This window comes from Rhamphochromis longiceps, linkage group LG3 (assembly GCF_057381845.1).
Source record: "Rhamphochromis longiceps isolate RC_006_pf linkage group LG3, R_longiceps_female_GT1.1, whole genome shotgun sequence".
Taxonomy (NCBI): domain Eukaryota; kingdom Metazoa; phylum Chordata; class Actinopteri; order Cichliformes; family Cichlidae; genus Rhamphochromis; species Rhamphochromis longiceps.
This window is the reverse complement of record NC_140559.1, coordinates 10,931,858-10,948,942: the sequence shown is the minus strand read 5'-3', so window position 1 is coordinate 10,948,942 and position 17,085 is coordinate 10,931,858. Positions and strand designations below refer to the sequence as shown.

Here is a 17,085-nt window from a genome sequence, read left to right as displayed (position 1 = left end):
ATAAAGCACCGAAATGTGCACTGCTTTTCGGTCTGGTTACTACCGTTTATGTCAGAACCCCCTAACCCAATTCTAACAGAGGAACACAGGTGATGTAGCAGAGACTTGTCCTTCATTAGACTGTGACACTGTGTAACAACTAAAACACACTTCAGTGTTTAAATTCAGTTTGTGAACTCAAACGTGCAGCTGCCACATTCTGAACAGCAGCAGCTGTCAAACTGCTCTCTATGTTTGCAGCTACAGCTTTTAAATGGCTGCTATAAATGTTCATTTTCAGATCTCTGATTGGAGGAGAAGGCAGCGCTCAGTCAGTCATATTGTGATGAAAGAAACATGAAACAGCCCTTTAACATGAGCACTCACTCAGAACCTCAAGCACAAAGATCAGCTTAACAGAGAAAGCCTGCTGTGTGTTTCCTCCACAAAGGAAGTATGTCCACTCGTAACCAGTAACCATAGTTACTTCATGAGTTACACAGGTGACACAGACTCCACACTTCCTGCATCTCTTTCAAAGTAAAAGCGCTGCGTGCTTTTAGTGGTCTTATTGTGAAACATCTGCAGCAACATTGTGTGTAAGAGGTGATGTTGAACTCCAACCACTGAGCGGCTGGTTCACTTCAGTTTGTCTCAGCTGACGTTTACACGGAGCTGTTCTAGTCTTACTGACCATCCTTTAAACTACGAGCCACATTCAACCATCGATCAGCCTCTCCTTTATTCTACACACATGCAGGTCTGTGGACTGTGAGAGGAAGCTGGAGAACCCGGGAGAACCCACACGGACACGAGGGGAACCAACTGGGGTTCAAACCAGGAAACAGAGACGGGAAAAACATGACTCCACCTTCCATCTACTCACCTGCAGGAACAGTCAGTGCAGACAGCAGCAGCACACACACACCTGCAACAGGACAGAAGTCACTAAAGGTCACTAAAGGTCAGAGGTCATGATGAGGACAGACAGGTGTAGGAACATCAGCTCACCTGCAGCAGTCAGCAGAAACAGGCCTGACACTGAAGAACACACTGATCAGAGATCAAATGGTCACATGACCAAGAAGCATTCAGACTGCAGTGATTGGTTACTGTTCCCACACATCAATAACCCACAGCGCCCTCCAGTAGTGGAAACACAGATGATACATGTGGAGAAGCATGAAGGAGACTCACAGCAGAGGCAGACGCTCCGTCTCAGACAGCCGTCACCTCCACAGCTCCACAGGTCTGCTCACCGACCTCCTACATCACACAGAGAAACATCAGCACAGGAGGAGCTCCTCATCAACTTCAGAGCAAACAACAAATGAATTCAAAACTCCTAATACTGAAAACTGTGGAGTCATTGTCAATATGCATTTACTGTCACGGCTGGCGGAGTGAGCCGTGTGGAGTGGAGGAAAAGGAGGACCCAAAATGCAGCAAACTGATGATACGAGTGAAGTTTATTTACAGGGTGGTAGTGGCAAAAACAGGCAATGAAGCATGAGTAATACAAACGGAAACCTAAACTGGGAGAAACTAAGTGACAAACCTGAGACCATACAAAAGGGTGGCGGGGCAGAGAGACGCAGAGACGGGAACACCATAGAACGCAGAGGTAGACTGATGAATGCAGACGAGCCGACAACGAACACAGACCGACACCCACTAAATATACACACACAAGGTAATCAGGTAATCACACACAGGAGGGAAGAACAGCTGAACCTAATACACATGAGGACCGGAGGAGACAAGCTGAACACAATGACAACAGACACAGACTTTCAGAACAAAACAGGAAATCTAGAACACGAGCCTTCAAAGTAAAGCAGGAAACAGACTGATTTGCAACACAACACGGGGACATAAACAGAGCACCAAGGACAGACACAGGTAGGGCTGAATATACATCAACTTCAGGTTCAACCCTAAACTAATACAAATCAGAATAAACACAAAACGCTGGGTCAACGACCCAGGACCATGACAGTACCCCCCCTCCAAGGGCTGGCTCCAGACAGCCCACAACAAAAACAGACGACCAACCCAGGGCGGGCGGCGGGGGCCCAGGACGGAGGGACCAACACCGAGCAAAACAAGCGCCAGCGAACCGAGGGAATTGTCCAAAACAAAAACACACACGCTGGAGTACGAGAACAAAACACAGTTCAGGAGGCCGGCCCGGAGGCCGACAACTCAGAAGTCCGGGACAGTTCACCTTCTGAGGCCGACCACGTCGGCGACACAGATCCAAAAGCCGACCGAGCGGAAGGCAGCGGTGGCGGAGTGGAGACAGTTCAGGGGGCCGACCGTGCGGACAGCAGCGGCGGCGACGGGGAAACAGTTCTGGAGGCCGACCGTGCACACGGCAACGGAGGCGGAGCGGAGACAGTTCAGGGGGCCGACCGTGCGGACAGCAGCGGCGGCGACGGGGAAACAGTTCCGGAGGCCGACCGTGCACACGGCAACAGAGGCGACGGGGAAACAGTTCCGGAGGCCGACCACTTGGAAGGCAGTGGCGGCCACCGAGCAGGTCCGGAGGTCGGCCGCGATGCCAGCGGCGGCGGCCACCGAGCAGGTCCGGAGGTCGGCCGCGATGCCAGCGGCGGCGGCCACCGAGCAGGTCCGGAGGTCGGCCGCAATGCCAGCGGCGGCGACACAAGTCCGGAGGCCGGCCGCGCGGAAGATAGCGGCGGCGCTTGGGAGGTCGTCCATATCGACGATGACGCCCCACAAGAGGCCCGGCAGATGACCGCCGATGTCGAGGTGGCGTGGCCTTCGCAGCACCAGACGAGACGGAAGCGGAGGCCGGACCAGACGAGGCTGAAGCGGAAGCCGGACCAGGCGAAGCTGAAGCGGAGGCCGGACCAGACGAGGCTGAAGCGGAGGCCGGACCAGACGAGGCTGAAGCGGAGGCCGGACCAGGCGAAGCTGAAGCTGAAGCCGGACCAGGCGAAGCTGAAGCTGAAGCGGAGGCTGGACCAGACGAAGCGGAGGCTGGACCAGACGAAGCTGAAGCGGAGGCTGGACCAGATGAAGCTGAAGCGGAGGCTGGACCAGGCGAAGCTGAAGCGGAGGCTGGACCAGGCGAAGCTGAAGCTGAAGCGGAGGCTGGACCAGACGAAGCTGAAGCGGAGGCTGGACCAGACGAAGCTGAAGCTGAAGCGGAGGCTGGACCAGACGAAGCGGATGAGGACGCTGAAGCAGAGGCTGGACCAGGCGATACTGATGAGGATGCTGAAGCTGGACCAGGCGATACTGATGAGGATGCTGAAGCTGGACCAGGCGACGGCGAGGATGAAGACTCGGAGGCTGCAGCTGGCGAAGCCGGACCAGACGAGGATGAAGACTCGGAGGTTGCAGCAGGCGAAGCACAGGCTGAGGCTGCAGCAGGCGAAGCACAGGCTGGAGCTGGCGGCAGCATGGATGAAACTGCTGCTGCAAGCGTGGATGAGGCTGCTGGTGGAGCAGCTGGTGGCTGGACGGGCTCCTCGGGCCCTCCAGCTGACGAGGCAGGAAGCTGGGCGGGCTCCTCGGGCCCTCCAGCTGACGAGGCAGGAAGCTGGGCGGGCTCCTCGGGCCCTCCAGCGAGAACAGTCTCAGGAACAATGGGCACAGGGGCCCCTGGAACGCACAGGACAAAACCAGCAGGCGCGGGGGCCTCTGGCAGGGACAGAACGGAACCAGCAGGCGCATGGGCCTCTGGCAGGAACAGATCAGAACCAGCAGGCACACGGGCCTCTGGCAGGAACGCATCAGAACCAGCAGGCGCACGGGCCTCTGGCAGGAACGCAACAGAACCAGCAGGCACACGGGCCTCTGGCAGGAACGCAACAGAACCAGCAGGCGCACGGGCCTCTGGCAGGAACAGGTCAGAACCAGCAGGCGCACGGGCCTCTGGCAGGGACAGGTCAGAACCAGCAGGCGCACGGGCCTCTGGCAGGGACAGGTCAGAACCAGCAGGCGCACGGGCCTCTGGCAAACACAAAGTGGACTGCAGCTGCACTGAGCAGTGACTCAGCTCAGGCAGCGACAGTCCGGTGCAGTCCTCAGCTGGCTTCTTAACCTCCAGGGGTCCAGAGTCGGCTGGGGGCTGGAACCCAGCCTCTGGGGAGGCCCTGGAGCAAGTAACAGTCTCTAAACTAGCCAGCTGTTGAGGAACGATTGCATTTTTAACGTGTTTGTCTCTCTGCAAATAATACGTACTAGAAAAAGAGTCAAAAATGGGAGGCACGGACGCAGCCTCCCGTACAGAGTGAGTCTGTGAAGACGGAGACGGCATGGATGACTGGGCTAGCGGAGATACCGGAGTCCGAGTTGCTTGCGGCTGTGCAGCTAAACGAGGTAAAGACAGCTCAGCAGGAGAATGAACAGGCAACAAACCGTTCTCCTTGTCTGCTGCACCAAACAAAGCCCCTGGATAAACTGTTCCACAGCCCAAGACAGAATAAGGGTCCTTCTCACTCACCACAGCCGGCAGTTCTGAAGTTCCAATATCCGGCTGTGGGGTGACGCGCCGACGGCGCGATCGTCGCTTCCTCCCGGGCAACACCTCCGGCGGGCCGGGCAAAACCTCCGGCGGGCCGGGCAAAACCTCCAGCGGGCCGGGCAAAACCTCCGGCGGGCCGGGCAAAATCTTCGCCGCCGGGCCGGGCAAAATCTTCGCCGCCGGGCTGGGCAAAATCTTCGCCGCCGGGCTGAGTTGGGAAGCGGTAGCGGCTGGTGGGTGAAGGTGCAGTTCATGAAGAATGAAGTCCTGTGCGAGCGGGTGAAGAGAGCCGAGTAGCCAGGAGTGAGCAGAGATGAGCTGCTGCAGCCTGGCTTCTACAGCACGGAGACACTCTTCCCCCTCAAGCTCGAGCCATAGGTTAACCAACCTGGAAAAAGAGTCAATTAATTCCTCCCGAAACTCCTGGGAAGGTGCGGATGCTGCTGGGTCCATGTTTGGTCGGCTCGTACTGTCACGGCTGGCGGAGTGAGCCGTGTGGAGTGGAGGAAAAGGAGGACCCAAAATGCAGCAAACTGATGATACGAGTGAAGTTTATTTACAGGGTGGTAGTGGCAAAAACAGGCAATGAAGCATGAGTAATACAAACGGAAACCTAAACTGGGAGAAACTAAGTGACAAACCTGAGACCATACAAAAGGGTGGCGGGGCAGAGAGACGCAGAGACGGGAACACCATAGAACGCAGAGATAGACGGATGAATGCAGATTAACGCAGAGGTAGACTGATGAATGCAGACGAGCCGACAACGAACACAGACCGACACCCACTAAATATACACACACAAGGTAATCAGGTAATCACACACAGGAGGGAAGAACAGCTGAACCTAATACACATGAGGACCGGAGGAGACAAGCTGAACACAATGACAACAGACACAGACTTTCAGAACAAAACAGGAAATCTAGAACACGAGCCTTCAAAGTAAAGCAGGAAACAGACTGATTTGCAACACAACACGGGGACATAAACAGAGCACCAAGGACAGACACAGGTAGGGCTGAATATACATCAACTTCAGGTTCAACCCTAAACTAATACAAATCAGAATAAACACAAAACGCTGGGTCAACGACCCAGGACCATGACATTTACACTGTAAAGAGACCAGAACGTTATCTGAAAGTGGCGCATCTTGGTCCACAAATAGTAACTAGTAAGCAGAACTTTGTTAGCATGTGTCTGTGAAGGTTCTTAGTCATCCAGGTCATCGTAGTCTAAGGAGCTTGGAAAGAAAAGTGTCTGGACTTCTTTAAGTTGCTTGAAGACGTTTCACCTCTCATCCCAGAAGCTTCTTCAGTTCTAAGGTCAAATGGTGGAGAGTCCCAGATTTAAACTCTGTGGGAGTTTCCCCCCCAAAGAGGGACAAAGGACCCCCTGATGATCCTCTACCTAATCACAAGCCAAGGTCTGAAAACAGGTGTGGCGTTAAGGCGTCTTGGGAAGGGATCTCAAAACTGGATTATAGATGGCAGAGAGTTGGTGTGGTAAACCCCACCTCTGTTCAAAGATGGTCGGTCACAGTGGACATAGATGCTTCTTTCACTCCTCTTTCAAACCATCTGTCCTCTCTGTCCAAAATGTCAACACTGGCATCCTCAAAGAGTGACCTTTGACCTTTAGATGCAGATGAACTGCTGAGTCTTGTCCTGTGGAGGTGACTCTTCTATGTTGTGCGCTTGTGAAGTGGCTGTTTGGTCTCTCCGATGTAGAGGTCTGGGCATTCCTCACTACACTGTACAGCAAACACCACATTGTTAAGTTTGTGTTTTGGAGTTTTGTTTTTGTTATTTGAGTGACTGAATCAGGAACTCTGCCTGCTTTTGTTCTCACACTGGGTTTAATGAAAGAAGATTTCTGTTTGTCCATTGAAGTTCTTTGTTGTGATCTTTTAAGGATCCTGTGATGATCCAGAGCCTGGCTTGTCTCAAGGAGTCTCTCAGTGACCTGAGCAGCAGCTGCAGCTCTGCTGGCCTCTGTGTTCACTCTGGCAGGAGACATGGAGTCCCGTGCTCACCTTCTGCAGCACTTAGACACAGTTGCAGTGAGGGAAGGTGAATCATCCTTTAGCAGGACATCATTCAGGCTTTATTAGCATCACTGTGACTGTTATTGTTAGGTTTAATGTATGCGTTGTAGGTCGCCATTTAAAAAGCTAGAATGCTTCTGTTTGCTAGCTTCTAGTTCTTGTTCTTATACATGTAATACATTTATTACCAAGATTACATGCACATGGAGCGGACATTCCCGGACTCTCTCATCATTGCTCTTGGGGACTTTAACAAAGCCAATCTGAGCCATGAGTTTCCCAAATACAAGCAGTATATTAAATGCCCGACCAGAGAGGAGAGGACATTAGACCACTGTTACAGCACGATCAGCGGGGCCTATCGTGCGGTGCCCCGCGCTTCATTCGGACTTTCCGACCACGTCATGATCCACCTGATCCCCGCGTACAGACAGAGGCTGAAGCTCTCCAAACCTGTCGTGAGGACTAAAAAACTGTGGAGCAACGAGGCTGTGGAGGAGCTTCGCACGTGTTTGGAGACCACAGACTGGGACACAATGAAGGCTGCTTCTAACAGCTTGGACGAGTTTACGGACACTGTCACCTCCTATATCCACTTCTGTGAGGACAGCATTGTGCCATCACGCACCAGGGTGAGTTATAACAATGACAAACCCTGGTTTACTCCTAAACTCAAAAAGCTGTGGCTGGAAAAGAGAAAGGTGTTCAGAAGCGGAGACAGGGACTGCTACAGAGAGGCCAAGTACAGGTTCACTAAAGAAGTGGACATTGCTAAACACCAGCACTCTGAGAAGATGCAGCAGCAGATCTCAGAGAATGACTCGGCCTCTGTGTGGAAAGGTTTTAGGAATATCACCAACTACAAGCCTAAAACCCCCCACTCCACTGATGACTTGCACTTGGCCAACACCCTCAACGACTTTTACTGCCGTTTTGACGAGCCATCAGGCAGCCTTCACACCTCCAACGGCCCCAACAATAGAGACACTTTGGACACTCATTCCCCCACCTCTCCCCCCTCCATAGAGCCATCACCACCTTCAAACACTTCACCTACAACACCCCCCTCCTCACCCCACACAAAAGAGTATTTCACACCACCTCCTCCCACCACAACTCTTCATATTCATGAAGCAGATGTGAGGAAGCAGTTTAAGAGTCTGAATGCTCGAAAAGCTCCCGGCCCAGACGGTGTGTCTCCTGCCACCCTCAGACACTGTGCAAACGAGCTGGCCCCAGTGTTTTCTGGCATTTTCAACTCCTCACTGCAGGCATGTCATGTGCCTGCCTGCTTCAAGTCCTCTACCATAATCCCTGTCCCCAAGAAACCTAGGATCACTGGACTAAATGACTACAGACCCGTGGCTCTGACATCTGTGGTCATGAAGTCATTTGAGCGCCTAGTTCTCTCCCATCTCAAGACCCTCACGGCCCCCCTCCTGGACCCCCTGCAGTTTGCATACAGAGCCAACAGGTCTGTAGATGACGCCATCAACATGGCCCTACACTTCATCCTGCAGCATCTGGACTCCCCAGGAACCTACGCCAGGATCCTGTTTGTGGACTTCAGCTCTGCCTTCAACACCATCCTTCCAGACCATCTCCGAGGCAAGCTTTCCCAGATGAATGTGCCTGATCCCATCTGCCAGTGGATCACTGACTTCCTGACGGACAGGAAGCAGCATGTGAGGCTGGGAAAGAATGTCTCGGACTCCCGGACCATCAGCACCGGCTCCCTTCAGGGCTGTGTTCTTTCTCCTCTGCTCTTCTCCCTGTACACCAACTGCTGCACCTCCACCCACCAGTCTGTCAAGCTAATCAAGTTTGCAGATGACACCACCGTTATTGGACTCATCTCGAACGGGGATGAGTCTGCCTACAGGAGGGAGGTTGAACGTCTGGTGTCCTGGTGCAGCCACAACAACCTGGTGCTGAAAGCCCAGAAGACAGTGGAGATTATTGTGGACTTCAGGAAGCACACAGCTCCACTCCCCCCCATCATCCTGACTGACACCCCCATCACCTCTGTGGACTCATTCCGTTTCCTGGGTACCACCATCACGCAGGACCTGAAGTGGGAGCCCACCATCACCTCCGTCATTAAGAAAGCCCAGCAGAGGATGTACTTCCTGAGGCAGCTGAAGAAATTCAACCTGCCAACACGGACGATGATGCAATTCTACACTGCAATCATCGAGTCCATCCTCACCTCCTCCATCACCGTCTGGTACGCTGGAGCCACTATCAGGGACAAACAGAGACTGCAGCGTGTTGTGCGCTCTGCTGAGAAGGTGATTGGCTGCAGACTCCCATCTCTGCAGGACCTGTACACCTCCAGGACACTGGGGCGTGCAACTCGGATCTCAGCTGACCCTTCTCACCCTGGACACAGTCTGTTTGACCTGCTCCCCTCAGGCAGGAGGCTCCGGTCCATTCGCACCAGAACCTCTCGCCATAAGAACAGTTTCTTCCCCTCTGCTGTCGGACACATGAACAATAACCGTATGACTGTTCCCACCACTAACACATGACCCTACGCTGTGTTCACTGCATCATTCCATGTTTGGCACTGATCACCACCTGCACTCATGTATATATCATGTATATATCTATCTACTTAGCACTTTTAATTCTTATTCTTATTTTTATTTTCATGTCTATTTAAGCGTAATTTATGACAGTATGTTTGCACTGAAGCACCGCAGCAATTTCCTAATGTTGTAAACCTGCCCAACATTTGGCAATAAAACCCTTTCTGATTCTGATTCTGATTAGAGTTTATCCACTGGTCATTCGACATGACGAATGACTTCTAAAGTCTTAATCCAGCTCCAGCTCAGGATGCTGTAGAGTCCCGTCAGTAACACTTTTGGTCTGCTAGTAAAATGTAGTTCTATTAATCTGCGCTCGATTACTCTTGAACCAGAACCGGATGTGAGTCCCAAAAAACTGAATTTTGGAAAAGAAGTTGAATTCTAAAACTGAAACTAAATTGTTGTTAAAATCCTTTTGTAAAGGATAAAATACAGTTTCAAAGAAAATGAATTGATTTTCAAAATATAAAATTCAATTTCAATTTAGTGACGATCATTTTCAAACCAATACATACATACAGTCTCAGGTGCTGTCTGATGGGTATGGAGCTGCAGTCAGCAACAGTAATGGCCTTAATCTGTTGGGTCAAGGATCGTCCAGTGTCTTGATGGAGATCTAACTGGATCCTCCAGCTCAGAGCTGGTGACTTTTTTCTTGGGTTTTCCACTTGGCTTTTTTGTTCCACAACTCTCAGGATCATTTAAGAAATTTCAGATGACCGTCTTACTGCGTCCCACCTCAGCAAAGATGTCGCACTGTGAGAGACCCTTCTTATGCAGTTCAACACCCCGACCACTTTCAAAAAGGTTCGTAATCACAGAACATGTCATAGAAACTGAACAGTTACAGTGTTTCCTGATTTCCAGTTTAGTTTTTAGCTTTAGTTGGAATATTCCTCCTCTGTTAGGGTTCCTGGGTCGGTGACCCAGTGTTTTGTGTTTTTTGTTATTTGATTTTGTTATTTCATTATATTCTAGCTTTGCTTTATGGGTTTTAGGATTATTCTTAGTTTAGGTTCTCTGGGTGGGGTTTGGTTAGAGTTTTAGTGTTCTGGTTTTCTGTCTGTGTTCCATGTTGCTGTCTCCCCTTTCTGCTGTATCCCCACATCCAGTCAGTGTCTGTGTCTGCCCTGGTCCCACGTCTCTGTTCCCTTTGTTATAGTGCCTGCCCGTGAGTCTGTGTTATGTTTCCTGTTTTACTTTGAAAGTCCATGTCTGATGTTAATGTGTCTGGTTTTGCTTCCCCTTGTCTCGTTAGGCCTGATTTGCCCCAGCTGTGTTTCCCTCCTGTTACCCATTCCCTGATTGCTCCCTCTGTGTATTTAAGCCCTGTGTTTCCTTGTGTCTGTGTCGCGATCTACCGTTTATTTTGCTGTGTGTTTTGCCCATCCACCGGTGTTAGTTTATTTTTGACCTTTTTCCAGTTATGTTATGTTTGAGTTCAGCATTAAAGCTGTTTTGGTTTAAGTTTGTCTTTGGAGTCTGCATCTTGGGTCCTATCCCCGTCCGCACACAGCCGTCACCTAACATCCTCTGCCAGGCAGCCTTAGGCTGAGATTCACCCTGTCACATGTTTTTTGGGTTTTTTGCACGAATCTCTCAGACTCATGCAGTCCCAAATCATCACACCCTGCTTCACTGTCAGGATTCTGCATGTGACACTCTCGGACAAGATCAATTCTATTATGCTATTATGCTGGAACTTTTCTAAGACAATCAAATTTGGACTCCAGTTTGCTCCAGTTATTCATATTTGTATCATATCTATCTAATAGACTCCAGTTTGTGCATGTAAATGGAGAGTCCTCTTCACACACTGAGGTTAATTATGGAGTTCCACAGGGTTCAGTGCTAGGACCAATTCTGTTTACATTATACATGCTTCCCTTAGGCAGCATCATTAGAAGACATAGCATACATTTTCACTGCTATGCTGATGACACCCAGCTCTATCTGTCCATGAAGCCAGATAACACACACCAATTAGTTAAACTGCAGGAATGTCTTAAAGACATAAAGACCTGGATGGCCGCTAACTTTCTGCTTCTTAATTCAGATCAAACTGAGGTTATTGTACTCTGCCCTGAAAAGCTTAGAAATATGGTATCTAACCAGATTCTTACCCTGGATGGCATTACCTTGCCCTCCAGTAACGCTGTGAGGAACCTTGGAGTCATTTTTGACCAGGACATGTCCTTCAACGCACATATTAAACAAATATGTAAGACTGCGTTCTTCCATTTGTGCAACATCTCTAAAATTAGAAATATCCTGTCTCAGAGTGACGCTGAAAAACTAGTTCATGCAGTTATTACTTCCAGGCTGGACGACTGTAATTCATTATTATCAGGATGTCCAAAAAACTCGCTGAAAAGCCTTCAGCTAATCCAAAATGCTGCAGCAAGAGTCCTGACAGGGACTAGAAAGAGAGAGCATATTTCTCCTGTTTTGGCTTCCCTTCATTGGCTTCCTGTTAAATCCAGAATTGAATTCAAAATCCTGCTCCTCACATACAAGGTCTTAAATAATCAGGCCCCATCTTATCTTAATGACCTTGTAGTACCATATCACCCTATTAGAGCACTTCGCTCTCGCTCTGCAGGCCTACTTGTTGTTCCTAGAGTATTCAAAAGTAGAATGGGAGGCAGAGCCTTCAGTTTTCAGGCCCCTCTTCTGTGGAACCAGCTTCCAGTTTGGATTCAGGAGACAGACACTATCTCTACTTTTAAGATTAGGCTTCAAACTTTCCTTTTTGCTAAAGCATATAGTTAGGGCTGGACCAGGTGACCCTGAATCCTCCCTTAGTTATGCTGCAATAGATGTAGGCTGCCGGGGGATTCCCATGATGCATTGAGTTTTTCCTTTCCAGTCACCTTTCTCACCCACTATGTGTTAACAGACCTCTCTGCATTGAATCATATCTGTTATTAACCTCTGTCTCTCTTCCACAGCATGTCTTCATCCTGTCTTCCTTCTCTCACCCCAACCAATCACAGCAGATGGCCCCGCCCCTCCCTGAGCCTGGTTCTGCCGGAGGTTTCTTCCTGTTAAAAGGGAGTTTTTCCTTCCCACTGTCGCCAAAGTGCTTGCTCATAGGGGGTCATATGATTGTTGGGTTTTTCTCTGTATCTATGAAGCGCCTTGAGGCGACTTTTGTTGTGATTTGGCGCTATATAAATAAAATTGAATTGAATTGAATTGAATTAAAGGCTGTAAATGCTGTGATTGTGTTTTCTGACTCAGACTGTAAGCTTAATTGTTGTTCCTAGAGTATTTAAAAGTAAAGTGGGATGCAGAGCCTTAATTTTTTGGGCCCCTGTTCTATGAAACCAACTTCCAAGCTTCCAGTTTGGATTCGGGAGACAGACACTATCTTTTTTTTTTTTTTTTTTTTTTTGTGTGTCCCGTTTGGATCTTTAGCCATCAGAATTGTTGGCAGCCAGCTGTGTCAGAGAGGACCGAGCTTCAGGCCCAGAGGCCAGAGGCCTGAGGGCACCCCACCCCCCGTAAGGGGCCCAGCCGGGCCACAGGCGCCAGGCCCCGCCCAGACACTATCTTTACTTTTTAGATTAGTGTAAGGTTCGCATTTTTGAGGAAGAGACATACGACTGAAAGTCCATAGTGGGTCAACACAAATGATTTTATTAAAACACATATACAGTGGGGCAAAAAAGTATTTAGTCAGCCACCGATTGTGCAAGCTCCCCCACCTAAAATGATGACAGAGGTCAGTAATTTGCACCAGAGGTACACTTCAACTGTGATAGACAGAATGTGAAAAAAAAATCCATGAATTCACATGGTAGGATTTGTAAAGAATTTATTCGTAAATCAGGGTGGATAATAAGTATTTGGTCAATAACAAAAATACAACTCAATACTTTGTAACATAACCTTTGTTGGCAATAACAGAGGTCAAACGTTTACTATAGGTCTTTACCAGGTTTGCACACACAGTAGCTGGTATTTTGGCCCATTCCTCCATGCAGATCTTCTCGAGAGCAGTGATGTTTTGGGGCTGTCGCCGAGCAACACGGACTTTCAACTCCCGCCACAGATTTTCTATGGGGTTGAGGTCTGGAGACTGGCTAGGCCACTCCAGGACTTTCAAATGCTTCTTACGGAGCCACTCCTTTGTTGCCCGGGCGGTGTGTTTTGGATCATTGTCATGTTGGAAGACCCAGCCTCGTTTCATCTTCAAAGTTCTCACTGATGGAAGGAGGTTTTGGCTCAAAATCTCACGATACATGGCCCCATTCATTCTGTCCTTAACACGGATCAGTCGTCCTGTCCCCTTGGCAGAAAAACAGCCCCATAGCATGATGTTTCCACCCCCATGCTTCACAGTAGGTATGGTGTTCTTGGGATGCAACTCAGTATTCTCCTTCCTCCAAACACGACGAGTTGAGTTTATACCAAAAAGTTCTACTTTGGTTTCATCTGACCACATGACATTCTCCCAATCCTCTGCTGTATCATCCATGTGCTCTCTGGCAAACTTCAGACGGGCCTGGACATGCACTGGCTTCAGCAGCGGAACACGTCTGGCACTGCGGGATGTGATTCCCTGCCGTTGTAGTGTGTTACTGATGGTGACCTTTGTTACTTTGGTCCCAGCTCTCTGCAGGTCATTCACCAGGTCCCCCCGTGTGGTTCTGGGATCTTTGCTCACCGTTCTCATGATCATTTTTGACCCCACGGGATGAGATCTTGCGTGGAGCCCCAGATCGTGGGAGATTATCAGTGGTCTTGTATGTCTTCCATTTTCTGATGATTGCTCCCACAGTTGATTTTTTCACACCAAGCTGCTTGCCTATTGTAGATTCACTCTTCCCAGTCTGGTGCAGGTCTACAATACTTTTCCTGGTGTCCTTCGAGAGCTCTTTGGTCTTGGCCATGGCGGAGTTTGGAGTCTGACTGTTTGAGGCTGTGGACAGGTGTCTTCTATACAGATGATGAGTTCAAACAGGTGCCATTCATACAGGTAACGAGTGGGGGACAGAAAAGCGTCTTACAGAAGACGTTACAGGTCTGTGAGAGCCAGAGATTTTCCATGTTTGAGGTGACCAAATACTTATTTTCCACCCTGATTTACGAATAAATTCTTTACAAATCCTACCATGTGGATTCATGGATTTTTTTTTCACATTCTGTCTCTCACAGTTGAAGTGTACCTCTGGTGCAAATTACTGACCTCTGTCATCATTTTAAGTGGGGGAACTTGCACAATCGGTGGCTAACTAAATACTTTTTCGCCCCACTGTATGTATATAAGACTAAATCACAGCAGCCGTTGAGTCAACATGTTGTATGTTGTCAGCTAGATACCCTACATGTGTAATATGTAAGCCCACCTGTGCACTACCTAAACATTGGAGGAAAACCTTCATTTGTTGCCTGATGGCTGAGATTTACACAGTGAGTGAAGCTGGCTCTGCCAGCACGCTTTTCCTCACCTTAGCTGTTCTTCTGGAATCCCTGCACCAAACCTGGGAGCTTACCTGTGCAGAGACTTTTTCATGGCTCATGAAATACGCATGCGCACCAACAAGAAACCAAAGATGTCCATGGATGAAGTTCTGTGAAAGGACACAGGGGAAACAAAACTCACGCGTACTGGACATCAGGGACTGACTGGATCAGCAGACATAGGTGGTGTAACCCCACCCTGCTCTTGCTCTTGACGAAAGCGGTCGCACTTTTCTCCTCTCCTCCTCCTCCTCTCCCTTAGCTTCCCTGCTTAGCCTCTTATGTCTTTGTCTAGTCTCGTGTTTTTTGTATTACTTTTCCCTGGAACATTCTCTCACAGTCTGTTCTCTAAAACCTAAAAGAGGAATCATGGATTGGATCAACTGCTCCCTGAATGAAATTGACACCCCTTTCTCAACGAGAAGTCTGGGCTCGGGTGAGCCTGAGTGCTGAAGATATCTACCTATTCGGAACCATGATAACAGGGTTCTGGCTGATCGGAGCTGGCTTGGCCCTGACTTATCGAAGAATTAAGGAAGCGGAACCGGCTCTTCAAACCCCCACAAGGCTGCCCGCTGGGATTGAAATGATGTGATGATGCGTGAGTTTCTCAAAATGGGCTCATTGAGTGCAGCACGGATAAGATCTTGGAGAACGCACGGCTGCCATGAATACTCAGAACAAGACCTCCGAGTGAAAAACTGGATTACATCTGGAGGGGCTAGCTCAAACAACTCCTTTGAGCGCAAATTTGATCACATCTTGGAGAAGCTCACTGCGGTCGTGAGTTCTCAGAACCTGCTCTTTGAGCAAAAGAACGACAACATCACGGAGCGCACGTTTGGATAACATCATGGAGAAGCTCGCGGCTCTCCAACAGGAGATTGAGAGACCAGTGTTGGACTGTTAGAGCAGCTTCGAAATTCATATGAGTTGTTCACACTAAAGTAAAAAGCACCATCACTTCATGCGGAGACCCTCTCGGCGCCAGCTGCTGTCAAGGCTGGAGCTGAACAACAACACCCTGATAATGACTGTGTTGAGTCTGTTCCTTCCCATTCCATGCAAGGCCACCTGGGTTGGCTGGAAGACTGTTTACTTAGCCTGGCAGGGCGAAGGACACTGTCTCAGCTGAACTCACTCACACACACACACATACATATACACTGATATGCACACACTCATCCCCCCTCCCTTTCCAAACGCCTTCTACGCTTATTCCCCTCCGATGCTGATGGTGGGTCAAGGAGACCAGCGCTTATGCTGCAGGCCCGGATGTACTGTCTACACTGGCTGTCTCTCACCCTTTACCCGCCCCTGTTGCTTGTCATGTGTTTCTTTGGTGTATTAAGAGTTTTTCATGTGCAGAGGTGTTTTTTTCTGTTCTCAAACTGTTCTCCCTGTTGGAGCTCAGTCTGGGGGGAGTTATTTTTTCTCCTTATCTTTCCTCATGTGGTGCATTTTCCATTGTTATACCTCTCTGACCTTTCTTCCCCATGTGATGTTTTGTGTAATGTATGTATGGTCGGAGGGTAAGATGGCGCCGCCATTGCGTGCAATAGGTCGGCAGCCTTATTTCCCCTCTGAAATTTCCCCTTGTGGGACTAATAAAGGTATATCAAATATCAAATAAAGAAAGGCGATAGAGGGTCTGGAGGGGAATGACCTTCATCCCCACATGCTCAACATACAAACATCCAAATAAATGTTAATGCTGTGCTTCACACAATACTGTTCATGCTGTGTGAACATGCTCATTATTATTAATGAGTCAGGTGTGTGGATCTCATTAAAACACTACAACATTCTGTGTGTCCTGCTTTTGTGGCAACGTTCAGTCAAATTTATGTTGAGAGCATAAATTAAAACAAACAAAATCATATATAAAAACATCTTTGTTTTATTTTAGCTGTCTTTCAGTACAAAACCAGATGAGAGCTCACAGACAGGACCAGAAGGTCACAATATGACCTGTCAAAACAAAAGCTTAATTAAGACAAGACTAAATTTAAAGTTTAATAAAAACATTCTTTGAAAAACAATGAAAAATATTTTCCATTTGTCCAAACTACATACAAAGAGTGTTTGTCATGCTTTAAATAAAACTATGAACACTTCATGTAATCATCAAGAGTTCAAATGATTTCTGATGAATAACAAAGTTCATCAGAAATCATTACGGAAAAAACTACAGACTGTAAACATCTATGCTAACATTCATGCCAAGGTTCACCATGGCAACGGGTAAATAAAGAGCCTCCAGGAATATGAAGGCGTGTCAGAGCTGAGCCTGGTGTCTTAGAAACAGGAGGTCCGCTCTGCTCTGAATCCATGAAATGACCTCAGACTGTGCTCAGGATGCCCCATGGAGACCCATCAGTAACAGAAGGAAACATCACAACACCAACAATGAGCTTCACCACACATGATGTCTAACGTAACATTAGTAAAGTTTGAAATCACAGTGAGGTTGTTCTCTCAGTGAGTACGTGCTC

The 17,085-nt window shown here is 48.8% G+C and overlaps 1 protein-coding gene across 1 annotated transcript; it reads right to left on the bottom strand.

Moving 5' to 3' along the window:
* Window positions 1-697: 697 nt before the first annotated feature.
* On the bottom strand, window positions 698-4,930 carry LOC146672889 (uncharacterized). Its single transcript, XM_085400909.1, has 9 exons — window positions 4,604-4,930; window positions 4,457-4,561; window positions 3,900-4,276; window positions 3,046-3,626; window positions 2,879-2,985; window positions 2,637-2,764; window positions 2,035-2,363; window positions 866-907; window positions 698-804 (listed from the first exon to the last, which is right to left on the bottom strand). Exons 1-9 carry the CDS (start codon window positions 4,928-4,930, stop codon window positions 698-700), a joined length of 2,103 nt encoding a protein of 700 aa, XP_085257035.1.
* Between the last annotated feature and the right edge of the window lie 12,155 nt (window positions 4,931-17,085).

Excerpts from the sequence above, each read along its gene's own strand:
- LOC146672889 (XM_085400909.1), bottom strand. The coding sequence starts at position 4,930 with ATGGACCCAGCAGCATCCGCACCTTCCCAGGAGTTTCGGGAGGAATTA. Across the intron at positions 4,562-4,603 it reads TTTTGCCCGGCCCGCCGGAG|GTTTTGCCCGGCCCGCCGGA; the intron begins GTTTTGCCCGGC and ends GGCCCGCCGGAG. Across the intron at positions 2,765-2,878 it reads CTTCAGCCTCGTCTGGTCCG|GCCACGCCACCTCGACATCG; the intron begins GCCTCCGCTTCA and ends GGTGCTGCGAAG.